The sequence below is a fragment of the Platichthys flesus genome, chromosome 20 (assembly GCF_949316205.1).
Source record: "Platichthys flesus chromosome 20, fPlaFle2.1, whole genome shotgun sequence".
Lineage (NCBI taxonomy): Eukaryota > Metazoa > Chordata > Actinopteri > Pleuronectiformes > Pleuronectidae > Platichthys > Platichthys flesus.
In genome coordinates, this window is record NC_084964.1 from 9097789 (window position 1) to 9111991 (window position 14203).

The window sequence follows — 14203 nt, forward strand, 5'->3', positions numbered from 1 at the left end:
GGCTCTGATTCATGCTCGCTAGTCTTCAGATTAATGCTGAATTCTTCATCTCGTCAGAGCTAAACTACTTGACAATCGTACATTAATGTGTATTTGGCACCGGTAAGCAGTTTTTCTGCAGAATGAAGCACAAGCATGGACAAGATGCCCTTCCCCTCTCTCTGTACAGGGCTCAATCCCTGAATTCCTTAATTTGACCCATGAGGTTTAATGTTTTTACTGACGTTTATTTATTCTTTTGCAGTGACATGTAGGAGCCTTGGCTGTGGGATGTAAAGTGAGGAAATGGCAGAGAGTGGAAAAAAGGGGCAAAGGACAAGTGAGGATAAAGATCGGGGAGATGGCAGACCTCTCCAGCAACCCCGGAAACCCTCCCCAGTCGGGTCCCCCTCTTGTGGGAGCAGGAGGCATCTTTCCCGAGGGATTGTGATCCAGCTGACAGGGACAGAGGGAGAGTGGGACAGCCTTGATGACAGTGAACTCATCTTCTCCCTCGATCACGATGTGGACTATCCGCCCATATCTTTCTCCAAGGAGAGGCAACTCTCTGTGGAGGATGACAGCAGGTTGCACTCGCAAGCTTTTCACGTCCCTCTTTCTCCTTCTTCGCCCGGCTCTCTAGGGAGCTGCTCTGCCCCTGGCCCCAGTTTCCTCTCCCCTGGCTCATCCTCGCCAAACCACCGACCCTTTTCAAGCCTGGTCAAATCTCTCTCCACAGAGCTTGAGCTGAAAGAGGGCTCCACCCTCCGACCTAAGCCTTTTCTCAGCCTGGTAAAGTCGATCTCCACGGAGCTCTCCCGCTCGGAACCTGAAGTGTCGCAGTCGAAATCCGACTCCCGCCTTAACCTCCACCTGTGGAAGCAGCTGACCCAACCGAGGGCCCGCAGCAATGGGGACTCCCGCACTGCGCCCCCTTCTCCAAGCTCACTCTCCCCAAGTGGAGAGGCTTTCAAAGGGGGCTTCTTCAAGATGGAGCTGGAGGACACCAAGAGGAAGCTCTCAGAGGCTGTGCAGGAACCTCTGAGCAGCATGTTCAACAAGATCATGAGAGAAGAGAGCGTTGGCAGCCCCAAACACCAGAGCAAGGCCCAGGGACCTCATCTGGTCGGCACCAGAGCTTTGGGACGGGAAGGTAGCACAGACACAGTTCTTTCGGACTCACCCGGGAGGAACTCCAGAAAAACAGATGTGGATTTTTTGCCTGTGTTTGAATGGCCTTATGTTAAAAGCCCTGGGAGAATTCACAGCAGCTCCTGTCCTGTGCATAACCACAGACTACATACCAGGGATGGCGAGCTGGAAATATGTACAGATGGTGATATGATGCAAGTGTTAACCACGGAGACACACAGACAGGCGAGGAGACCGCCTGCTGCTTCTCAGATTCCTGTAGCACCCTTGGTTCAGACCTCACCTCCCTCTCAGCCCCCTCATCCTCTGCCTCGCATGAGTTTATTCTGTGTAGCCACTCTGTCTTATGGCTATTTCATCCTACCTCTTAGCCCATACTTCTCAGGCCTGGCTCTGGGATTGGCACTGGGCTTCATGATAGGACTCCTGCTCATTAGGATGGGTTCCTCCAGGTCTCAATGTCACCGTCCCGCCTACAGTTCACCACAGACCCTGCTCGGAGAGGTGATTCTGACAGGTGGCGCTGTTAACACTGAGCCTGACATCCTCAAGGTAAATGGATGAATTATTAAGTGGGAAAATGTCACCTTGTTCACACCCCATTTTCAACATTTTTTCCATAAAGGGTATCTGAGAAAAAATAAGAAAAAAACATACAAGGGAATAATCAGGTTTGAGTTTAATTAACTTTTTATCACCCGACAGTTGTCTCTCAAATGAGTTGTTTGGCATTTTGGGACGCAACTGTGAAAATTATTTGGCAAGCAAACCCAAGAGACTCCAGGACAACGACTCTATAATGGAAAATTGCTTTTTAACGCTTAAAGCATTTTCATCAAATGAACATAAAAGATATAACGTGTTAATTTGTAACTTTGTGGGGCGTAGTTTTGGACAGAGCAAGGCAAGGGTAACTATGTGAACTAGCTATTTGCTTTAGCTTGATATTGAACAGACTGGAATGAGTGATATTCAGCAATTATGCGTATTTTGTTAAATGTACTGAAAATATTCAACAAATGTCAAGAAAACCAAATGAATGCTCATTTCAGCTGGTGCCACTAAATCTTTTAATGTAATAATTGTAGAGGTGTTTATTAAATATTTGCCTTGACAGCTGTAGTGGACATATCAGTTATAAGCTTCCATCGTGTAGGTTATTCTGTCTCTTTCCTCTGCACTTTGACGTGGTTTACTTGTATCAATAGAACAACTTTTCCACCACTTCCAGGGATAAACTTTTTTCACAATATTTCAATTGTTTTTTTATTCTACAGCATTTCAATACAGGTTTTTTTTTTTATATATGCAAATGGCGAATATGTATGATGTCAGGATGCTTCGATGCATTATTTATCTCTAATTTAGACACAAAAAAGGCTGAAAACAGAAGAAGTTGTATTTTTCTGACTGTGTAATATAAATCAGCTGCAGGAGCCTCCAACCATTTTTTCATCCATTCTCATTAATTCTAAAACTGAACAGACTCAGTTCACACTCGCTGAGTTTGTTCCTTCACAAATCTTAAACCGTCTGTGGCATATAACTACATGAGGTGCCCAGAATGCAATTAAAACCATTAATTATAAAAAAAACTGCTGGAGCTGCAGAGATAATTACTGGTCTCCTCCTGGCTGAGCTTGACACTGGGCAACCGGAGAGGACAGTTACCATCCAGACACTGACAGCTTCAGAGGCTATTAGTGGAGGAAACAAGCAGGAAGAAGCTGTAATTTGTCGGGCGTGAGTCGGCCGTGGGGGTGTGGAGCGGTGGTGATGGTTGGGAGCTGGGCAGTTTGCTCACTCAGCGTTGAGCTAATTCCTCCTTCCTTTGGTCGTAAGATTATATATAAAACAATGGGGATCGAATGACTGTAATCAGCTCACATACAGGCATCCTAATGAACATTTCATAGTAACTTTCAGACATTTTTCTAAAGCATCCTCACAGGATTGTATAGCCAACACATTCATTTCATTAAGGTAAATGAACTTCCCTTCTTGAGATTTGATCGAAAGGATAGATACCTCGCTCATTTACCTTTTGCTAACAGTATCCATTTTGAATAGTTGAATAATGCACATAACATTACAGGTAATTTAGCTGATGCTTTTATCCAAAGCATCAGCTTCTGGTTGGAGGACGATGTCCACTCTACCCCTAGAGTGGACAGCCAACATTGCAATGTAAATTTAAAACTGTCTCTCAAGGATGACCTATGAAGTCACTCAGTGGTCTTGATATGTCCGATTACTCTTTCAAGTGTCTATCAATTATCCCAGATGATGTAATTGTGGCATATGCCGAATGTGATTTTCCAAGGTCAATTGTTTGTTACTCACTTGAAACCTTGTGTAATGTTAACCTAAATCAGCATTTACCGTCCTTTTATCCAGGGCTGGTTGAGTGAAATGCAGGACTACGACCCAGAGACCTTCCATCCAGCTCTGACTCAATCCGTGTTTGCCACATTGGAGGGCTCTAGTCTCCAGCTGGACTCCCCTCGTACCAACATCAGCCGCAGGGCCACATACAACGAAAGAGTCCACGAGGCCACTTTTGTCAAGTCATGCTGCTTTCAGCTTGAAAAGAGCAAAGTATGATGGCCGCCGAAGTAACTGTGTGAAGGAGAATATTTGTACAATATCTCTTTTAAATTTGTATTTGGACATATAGATAAAAGACCAGATATATTTGATATTATGATATTTATCTTATAATGTCTAGCATCAGTACAAAGCTCTCTTTGTGAAGTCCAAGATCAAGTGTAATTCCTGTAGTTACAGAAATTGGGAAAAGCTTATTTGAAATAATTGTCGACTGGAAATAAACTGTTCTGCATTGATTTACAGTTCAAAAATGAGACATCTGACTGCGTTGCCAATTCAACAGTTGCATTTTGCTCTGCCAATGTTCACCAAAGGTATTCCTGCTGCCATCTGTGTTGGCGCGCAAGAGGACGTGGAACCCAAAGTATCCCATCTGCATCCAACTCGCCGGGGCGGGAAACTCACAGGAGGATGTGGGAGGAAGGGTGAAGGAGAGTCGGGGCGAGGAACCCGGTGCGGAACCGTCAAGTCCGAAACCAAGCTCCCCCAAACCCGTCCATGACCCCCCCACCACTCTTTACCTCTTCGGCCGCACAGGGCGAGAGAAAGAAGAGTGGTTTCGTCATTTCCTCTTTGCATCCATGGACACAGAGCGGGATAAGGAGAGGGACATACAGAGGCCTGACAGATGTGAGTCCAGATCGGGTATGACAAACGTTAATAATGCATGAGAGAGGACAAGGATTCTAGATAAGGCATCTATACAAATGGGGTATATGGGTGTGGATTATGGATAACATGCTCCAATTCTTTGCATTTCCAAGTCAATCCCATGGTAACGCACAGATCTCACCATGGGTCTGTGACCTCGCACCGCAGAAGAGAATCCGTATCAAATCAGTAATTTTAATCAGTCCCATCCCATTTCCTTTAGCCTGTTGCTGTACTAAGGTAAAAATCACTAAAATTACAAAACTGCTTCACTCTTGGGGAAGGATGGTGAGTTATGAAGAACAAGAGTTTTAATTTAGTGGTTTAACTAGTCAACAGTTGAGAAGATTGATTTATGTAGATGTTTTTGTTATGAGACTGTGACAGCCATTGGCCAGAGGCAAAATGTCTTCAGGTTGTCTGTTTGTCTCATTCTTGTGAATGACATATCTCAAGAACGCCTCAAGGTAATTTTTACAAATTTGGCACAAGCCTCGACTTGGAGTGAAAGATGAATTGATTTAAATAAGGTAGCTAATATAGCTATAGAAACTAAATCCTGTTAGCTTAGCTTAGCATTAGGGCTTTAAATAAGTGGAAGCAGCTACCCTGAATGATCGTATCCTAACCTACCAGGGAAATGTTTCCTTGTTTCTCCAGGTGATCCAGAACTGGTTCCCAGCGGTGATGCCTCAGGTAATCCGAGCAACAGAGGCTCCAGCAGAGTGGAAGGCAGTGACGACGACGCCCCCTGCACACCCCCAGGCCCCTGCATCCCTGCAGCTAATGTCAGTCAGACGTTCAGTACCACCAGGAGCCATTTACTGTTAGACTACCCCAGTTACATGGCTCGTCTCCTGGCCACAGAGGACATGACCCCCCTGTCCACTCCTGGAGCCGGCAGCCCAGACACCAGCCCCACCGTCCGAGGAAACGTACGTCATGCTTGCAGATGAAATTAAGTGAAGCAAATGAAATGAAGCTGTAGGAACATTCCAGAGACAGTTTTCATGATATATAGAGAAAACTGTCATTGCATGCCTTAGAGACAACACGTTTCTGTTGCTATCCTTAAACTTCATCAAGTGAAAATATTATCTTCTCTAAATGATCCTCAACATTCAGCTGTTCTGTCTTTTCCGCTAGTGTACTTGTGATCTAGCGGAGAACCCTGGGAAGAGCCAAACTGCTTGGGTTGATGCTCTCATTGGTCGGATTTTCTGGGACTTCCTGCGAGAGAAGCACTGGTCCGACGCTGTTTCCCAAAAGATCCAGAAGAAGCTCAGCAAAATCCGAGTGAGCACGGTTTCATAGACGGTTACTGTGGCAGAAAATATTTGATGTTGTTTTAAACTACGTTGTTTATTCCCTGCAGCTGCCTTACTTTATGAATGAGCTCACCCTGACTGAGTTGGATATGGGCAGCTCCATGCCACATATCACTGCTTGCTCCAAACCAGAGGTTAACCACAGAGGTTAGTGCAATACACACGCACACACACACACACACACACACACACACACACACACAAACACACTTGTGATTATAGCTGAGTACTGCAAAGCATCAGATCAGACGTTGTTATCCTGTTGTAATCTCACGGAGCAGAGCAGTCATTAAGCCATGGCTTTCAACATTTGCAGCATATTGGCTCGTATGTGTGGGTGTGTTTTTAAAATCTGGCCCTCTGGCAGTCAACACTCCCAGTGACGGAGGAGTTGAAACTGTTTCTCCCTCTTTCTCCCTCTCACGCTGCTGTTACACCACAGCATGTCAGCAAATCACCTTGTTCTCTGGATTTTCCCAGTTTTTGCTGCTTAGTCCGCATGTGTCAGCATCTGATCAGGGTTGGTAATCTGGCATAATTTATTATTAATTTCATTTTCTGACCCGATAATCTTTTTTTTAATCTGCCCTCTAAAACTGTGTGTGTGTCCAGATTAGGCTGTTTGCATGAGCTTTGATTTAGTTTTGGTCACGTGGAGTTGACCTCTGTGTGCTGCCCCCTACAGGCCTATGGGTGGAGCTGCAGCTGGTCTACACTGGTGCCCTGCAGATGACCCTGCAGACTAAATTCAATTTGTCCAAGCTGGGCAAAGAGGGCGGCCAGGATGCGGACTTTGCCACTGAAACTGGCAGCCCACGGTTTGTACCACACACGTATGAGATTAACTGGAAAAAAAGATATAAATCACTTGATGTTTCACTGATCTCCTTTTATGCATACAAATAATGCACCCTAAGTCCTATACCTGACCACGAGATGGATTGTGTTGTGTTAGGAAGTTCTTGTCACACTGATATTTGTTCAAGTGCTAGCTTTTTCGGCAAGATTAGTTTGAATTAGTTATTCGATTCTATAAAAACAGGGTGAAGAGTCATGATAGACAGCTGAGACTCATTATGGTTGGTCGAGAGCACATGTCGACCTCATATTTGTACAATGGGAGGACGTGGATTATCATCATCCATCTATATATGCATCTATGTTCCTTTAAAAAAAAAAAAGACTAAAATCTCTTCCTCTCAGCTGCAGGCCAATCCCCAGTGTGTTGGCGGACAGTGATGAAGAGTCCTCCAGCGCCGGCTCTTCTGATGAGGAAGAGTTGCTTCTCTCCGAGCCTCAGGGGGTGGTCGGGGAGAAGGGATCCACACAACTAACTGAAGGGTAAAAACCAAAAAGTACCATTCATATCAAACAAAAAAAGTTAAAGTTAAATAGGTCAAATGAAATTAACATAAACAGTTTCATGTTAAAGGGAAATATTTCCCCTTTCATCACCATTAATCAGCAGCACATCTGCCCCTACTGTGTTGTGAATCCTCGCATTATGCAGCAGAAAATAAACTGGGCTGACATCACACTCCAGATGGCTGCCGCTTCATTTACATTTCAGCCTCTCATCCCTGCTCAGATTTTAACTTCTCATCTAAACACTGAATCTACTCAATAACGCGAGATCATACTAAGTCTCCCCTCCTCTTCTCTTCTCTTCCTCTTCGTCTCCTCTAATCTTCTCTTGCAGGACAGCGGGAGGCAAGACCGGGAGGAAAATCTTAAGATTTGTGGACAAAATCGCTAAATCTAAGTGCTTCCAGAGGGCCACGGAGAACGAGTTCATCAAGAAGAAGTTTGAGGAGATGTCCAACACGCCCCTGCTGCTCACTGTGGAGGTTCAGGAGCTGTCTGGGACTCTGGTCGTCAACATCCCTCCACCCCCTACTGACAGGATATGGTATAAAACTAAATGCTGGGGCACAGTAGAAAATGTCAACTGCTTTGTAACTGATCCAAAGGCCGGATTAAAGACTATAAAGGGATTCAGCATTTACTGTTACTTGTTAAAACAAGCCAGGTTACACAGTACACATTTTTTAATTTAAACTCAAACACAGAAGAGAACACTTCTACAAACATGTGGAAAGTTTGTTTAAAAAATAAGATAAAGAAGACAGACACCACAGTGCTTATACTATCTGTGACAAAAATGGCATTGAACAATATTGGGATTTTGCCCTTTCAAGAAAAAAAAAGGCTTGCAATTGTTTTTAGGTGTTTTTTTCCAAAAATAAAACAGCCAAATTAAGAGCTTTTTTTTTTTCCAATTATAAAAGAGGTCAGACCAAAAAAAAATGAGCAATGTCCCGTACTGATCTGAAATCCTCTCCAATGAGTCAAATCGACCATTACAATTTGACATAAGTACTTATAATAATTAATTATCATCTACCATATTGTGCTTTTTCTTCCTATATTTTCAGTTTTGAAAGGACCTGTGTGCTATCATTGATCAATGAACCATTTCTCCAGTTCAGATACAAGTTTTCGTACATTCTTCCTCTTGTATTGTGTCTCTGAAACAATTTCTCAGTTGTGAAAAGGATATCAAAGTTGTTTTTGTGGGCAAATTAGTTTTTTGTTAGATGTAAAACTATCACTGTAATTCCTCTATTTACTTTAGAAGGGATGGCCATTATCTTAAAGGAAGGGATTATTGCTTTTACAGAAAACGACAAGGAAATGGGAGGTGAATTATTTACAAAAGATACCTGTGTGTGTATGTGTGTGTGGGTGGTTGTGTGTGTGTGTGTGTGTGTGTGTGTGGGTGTGTGGGTGGTTGTGTGTGTGTGTGTGTGTGTGTGTGGGTGTGTGTGTGTGTGTGGGGGGGGGTGTGGGTGTGTGGGTGTGGGTGTGTGTGTAATAAAACTCTAATTATATGTTTGTTTACTTGAAAGAGATAAGGCACATGCAGGTCATGTTATCTATGTTAAAGTTTATCAGGAGTCATAGTTTCAGATAAGGTCTATAGGAGGGATAAGTAGGGCATTCACCGATTAGAAGCAGGAGGCCAGATTCAAACAAACAAAAATATAATGAAATTATTTAACACACAAGAAAAAACGTAAACAAACAAACAACTTGTTTTTACCTGACAAATGTGTCACATTTGAAACCAAGGAACCTCTGGATTTACAGAGACATAGATTGTGAAGCTCTAACACAACTTGTTATCAAAGGTCATTCAAACACACTCCTGCTGTTTATCAGCTACACTGGCTGCGTTTGTAACATGGTGGCAGGTGTGATTCGTCTAATCTCAAAGCAACATTTATTCCCACGACTGATTGTGAGAAACGAATAATATGATCTCCTCTGCAGGTACAGCTTCTGTGTGCCGCCCAAGCTGGAGCTGCATGTCCGTCCCAAACTGGGGGAGAGGGAGGTGACCTTCTGCCACGTCACAGAGTGGATTGAGAGGAAGCTGCAGGATGAGTTCCAGGTTAAAGAAAACCCTGTGCCTACACTGTTTCCGTCTCCTGTTCAGAAACTCAAGTCTCACAGTCGTGTTGTTTTTTCCTTCCTCTGCAGAAAGTGTTTGTGCTGCCAAACATGGACGACATCTACTTACCCCTGATGCATTCTGGGATGGACCAACCTCAAGGGTCTCATCATCCGTCTCCTCAGCCCAGAGGCTCCCAAAGCTCCTCCACAGAGTCTATAGAGAGGATCCCGCCTGAGATCTCCGGGGCAGAGTCGGACTAGTCCAGAGTCTGGCTAGTACGGATTCTGATTCGTCCAGATAGGGACCAGTTCAGAGTCTAGTCCAGAATCTGACTAGTCCAGAATCTAGTCTCATGTCTGACTAGTCGTGAGTGGGACTTGTCCAGAGAGATTGCATTAAATGGAGAAGAAGCAGAATCTGAATGTCCCCAAACAGAACTTTTATTTGCCTGTAAAGACTTAAAGGTAGCTCTTATGCAGACTGACAGGAGTTTCTAAAGGTCTCATGTTTTGCGCTGTAGCTGAATTTGTTTGTAAATTATATTTATATTTATATATATATATATGTATTTGCTGCTTTGATGTTTACAACTTATGTCACTTTGGATAAATGATGGTGGACTTTGTTAAATAAATGATTGAGAAACACCTCGTCAGCTCTATTCTTCCACATGAGATTACAACCCTGACGAGGCAGCGCATATAGAAATCATACCTTCACATGAACTTAAATAAAGAATTGAATACAAAATAGCAAAGATATAACAAAGATATTAAGTTGAACACATTCAACTTAATTATTTTGATATAATTCAACTTAATTATATCAAATTAAATCATATTGTGTGTTTAAAGGGATTAAGTGATTGGCTGAGAGACGATCTTGCGTTAGTACACGAGGTGCAGACAATAAAGATGACATGTTAGAATTATTTCTACTGCTTAGTTAATGGATTCTGAGCCTTGGCCATATTCTTAATTGTTGGCTTAGTAATAACTATAATGGTAATTTTAATGTCAGCATAAACATCAGCACTGATAAGACTGCCCCCTATGGGCTGGATTTAGGAGCTTCGGCAGCCCACGTGCAGACTCCATAATTTTAAATGCAAAGCTGTACATGAAGTGACTTGATCTCAATCTATTCACCTGAATAATATGAATCAAATTTGTAGCTGTTGTGAATTTACAACGTTTGTGGTGAAGATCAAATCTCAGTTGTCCATCAGTCGAGGTGAATGATCTTCTTTGCACTTCCGGCAGGAAACAAAAAAATCATTTAAATAAAAATCTCTGAATCTCAGCAGCAAGAACAGAAGGTAAATGTGGGATGTGCTTGAGCCTTGACACCTAGAAGCCTCTGAAAGTAGAATATTAAATAAGGTTCAGCCTGAACGGAATTAGTTTCAGCATGAGGTATTATTAGAGGAGTAAAGTGATGAAAATGCAGCGATTAATACATAATCACAACAAAAATTGACTGATTAAGGGAGGAGCAAATATTAAAGCTTCAAATGAATAGTTTGACAAAATGAGGACAGAAAAACAATTTGTACATAATTCCTGTTGCAAAGAATATGAAATCGCACAGGACAGAAATTCGACAGTGTGTGGGAGGATGTATGTGAGTGTGTGATGTGAGTGTGTGATGTGATGCGAGTGTTCATGGAACAGTTGAGTTATTTACCGTACGGTTCATTACTCAGGGCCCTCAGTCTATGTTTGGTAGATCGGTTTTGATAGGCTATCTCTCTCCTTCAGTGAATATAATTATTCCACAGTGGAAGTAATCAACCTTCTTAAATCTTTTAAAAGAAGAACATGAACAACATGATCAACTCTGAACAGAGCCGTGTTTTAAAGCTCTGTACAGTCGAGCATTGCAAATCTATAATTTGAACGATTAAGAAATGATTCGTCAAATTGAGTGCACACTTTGAATGTACACTTCGGAAGTTTTTCCAAAAGTGTTCCATTGAAGCTGTGACGCAAATGTCTGGAACTTGTTGTGAATGTTTTCCAGGAAGTTTCCACCGTGTGAAATGGACAACAAAAAAAAGTCAGACTGAGCTCCAGTGAGAAACAGGAGGACATTTCGGTTATGTCACTGGGCGTGTCTGAAACAAGTTAAATTTCTGTTGTACCTGTTCACTGTGTATTTAAAAAATACCATTCCGTCCGTCGAATGTCAACACGTTCAACTCGTCATTTTCATACTTGCCGTGCGTGATGCTTGATCGGAATTTTTGTGGATGAGCAGGCGTTGAGATCCCAACCCTTACTCTAATGCCACAATCATTTTAAACTTTATATGCTGTGATGTGACAGCCCATTACATCCAGGCTATTTGGTGATGTCAAGCGTTGACAGGAGCCTCCAGAGTTTAACTGTCCATTGTTTCTTTATAAGCTGATCAGTTGGGAAGCACCTGCACGCCAGTGGCACAGCATTATCCTTTAATAACTGTATCTGAGCATCTCAGACTCACCCTGAGTTGACATCAGAGTAAAATGGCCACTGTGTGACCTGAGCATTACCCAAGCAGAAGGACATGCACAGGGCACTTCAGGTTAGAGAAACAAAGACAAAGCAAAGTTGAATCTGACCTGAATGGGTTACATATTAAGATTATAGTGACGTAATCCACTTACCCCCAGCATCCACCTGTAGGCTGCAACAGGGGTTTCAAGTGTTTGCGCATCACTCCCATCATTCCTTAGTCATCGTATGGGGGAGTGATTAATTTGAGCCTAGATGCCGAACACTAAACCTGTTCTACTGCTGCAATAAATGTTTGAACTTGAGTTCCCTGATTGACCTATATAAATGGTCTTTATGATAAATGTTGATGCGTCTCTTAGCCCATGGCCACAATACAAACCAGTCTGAAATATCTTTCTTTGACTGGGGTGAAGCTAAAATGTCATCAGATTAGTCGACTGAAAATAAAAAGGGTGACGTTGAGATGATCTAACACGGAGTAAATCTAAAAATGGCTGACAAGTTCATAAGTTAACTCCTGAGTGATTATGTTTGTCAGTGAAATGGGTCCGTTAATAATCAAGAAAGACACACAACTATTAGATGACAGGGTTTCAGAATATGAATGACATATCCTTAGCTAACCCATATGATTAAATAAGCCAAAATGCATGACAAAAAAGCCCCTATGTGAAGCGTATTGAACTTGTATCAGTTCTTTGATAGTGAAGTCAACATACTGTACATACTGTCACTAGTTTGCACTGTCCTTCCGTCCCAGTCTCATTCTCGACTCTCTCTGTCCACCCTGCACATTAAGGACAGTTTTACTCTCTCTCCCCACACTCTGTAACTGGGAGGCTTCAGTTTGCTGCTCGTGTTGAACCCTTTCACCAAACACTCACACCAATCAGCGCTGATGGCGGAGAACAGGGATACTCGTGCGCTCATGATGTTGTTGCATCGCTGTGAATTACCGTCAAACATTTTTTGGACTGTTTGGTGCAGCTCATCCTTGCGGCCCGCGGTCACACTAGAGAAAGACTCTTCTTCAGGCATGAGGCTGAGTTTAAAGATGCCTTGGAGAGAAGAATTTTGATTTTATATATATTTGTGAGGCAGCACAGTCGCGTGGTAGCACTGTTGCCTCGCGGCAAGAAGGTTGCTGGTGTGAAACTTGATTCGGTTGGGGTCTCTCCGTGTGGAATTTGTGGTTTCGCCCTGTGTTTGTTTAGGTTAGATATAATCAGGTGAACTAAACCATTATTCATGAAGGGGAATTCAAAGAAACTGAGTCGCAGGTAATATTTAACTTATACTCAGATTTGGCCTTTCTCCCTTTTTTCATTTAATTTCCCCGGCTACAGCAAGCGAGGCCGTATAGAGAAGGTTCTTACTTTGGTAATCTCCTGACTTTTCATCTCCACTCTTATGCCATTGTTAATCTATCATTAGTTTCTCTGCATTGGTTCCCTGTAAAATCCAGCTTTAAATCCTTCTACTTGCATACAAAGCCCTTAACGGCCAAGTCCCATCATATCCTCAAAGAGCTATTAGTACTGTATTATCCTGATAGACCAGTTTTGCTTGCGGTGCCTAGAGTTGAATGGGAGGTTTAGCCTTCAGCTCCTCTTGCAGGGCCAGCTCACTGTGTAGGTTCAGGAGGCCGGTAATGTGTCGGCAAACTCTGGGTGGACTACGTAGCCAATCGTCCGGCTTTTAACTCGAGGTCATGTCTGAAAACTGGAGCAAAAAGCAGCTGAGGCTTGATCAGGCCAATATAATCCTCCACTTTCTCACCGCGAAGGTTGAACACATACGAGATGATCTGGTCTACAAAGCATTTTCCTACTTGCGTCACTGGCTTTTCCCATTGCATGAGCTACTTTGCACTTGCAGCTTGGCCACCTCGATAGCTGGCTCCTTAGCTTTGTCAGCGGTGCACAATGGATCGTGGGATAGGTGGGCCAGAGAAGGATCCACCCAATGGGTACTTCTTTGCTTGTGAGTGGAAGGATGCATTTGAAGGAGCCTTTCGAAATGGGACAGTCCAGTTGCGCAGTTGTGACGCCATCGGTCTTCAAATGCAGCCTCCGCAAGTTGCAGCCCCTGAAATGGGAACCAACTAGTGTGTGGAAGCAGTTGTGGAAGCTGTGAGTCAAACGTTAGACATCATTTGACAAATCCACCTGTTCTAGCTGCTGGGCTGTTTGCTTCATCTTTTGCTGCCTTCACATTGGCTCTAGTTAACCATGTTCACAAGCAGAGTCCATTTGATTCATAACTTTATCATCTTTGCCATGTTTACTCACATTTGGTGTCTGAGTCAGTTTCAGATAAGTGGATTTTGCTTTAACTTATTTTTCAGGGTTCATGACATGTGGGTCATAACTGATAAACAGTTAAATGGAGGTTATTTTCTGCTTCTCCTTCCTCGGAGCAGAACTGTGTGATTCAGCTTCTGCTCAAAGTGCTTGGGGCTGTCCCTGCTTTTATCACTTGCCTGTTAACTATTGTGCAAATGGAGTTGATTAACTGCCTGTCAC

The 14203-nt window shown here is 43.0% G+C and overlaps 1 protein-coding gene across 3 annotated transcripts; it reads left to right on the forward strand.

Moving 5' to 3' along the window:
• Window positions 1–268: 268 nt before the first annotated feature.
• tex2l (testis expressed 2, like) lies at window positions 269–9790 on the forward strand. Of its 3 annotated transcripts, none has more exons than XM_062413696.1 (11): window positions 269–1683; window positions 3529–3729; window positions 4056–4386; window positions 5053–5327; window positions 5539–5688; window positions 5768–5867; window positions 6406–6538; window positions 6924–7061; window positions 7420–7629; window positions 9054–9174; window positions 9264–9790. In XM_062413696.1, the coding sequence occupies exons 1-11, from the start codon at window positions 286–288 to the stop codon at window positions 9435–9437; spliced, it is 3231 nt and encodes a 1076-aa protein (XP_062269680.1). In that variant the 5' UTR covers window positions 269–285; the 3' UTR covers window positions 9438–9790. The 3 variants fall into 3 exon arrangements, with proteins under 3 accessions (XP_062269680.1, XP_062269681.1, XP_062269682.1); XM_062413697.1 differs by having other exon boundaries at window positions 6930–7061; XM_062413698.1 differs by having other exon boundaries at window positions 4056–4371.
• Window positions 9791–14203: the final 4413 nt, after the last annotated feature.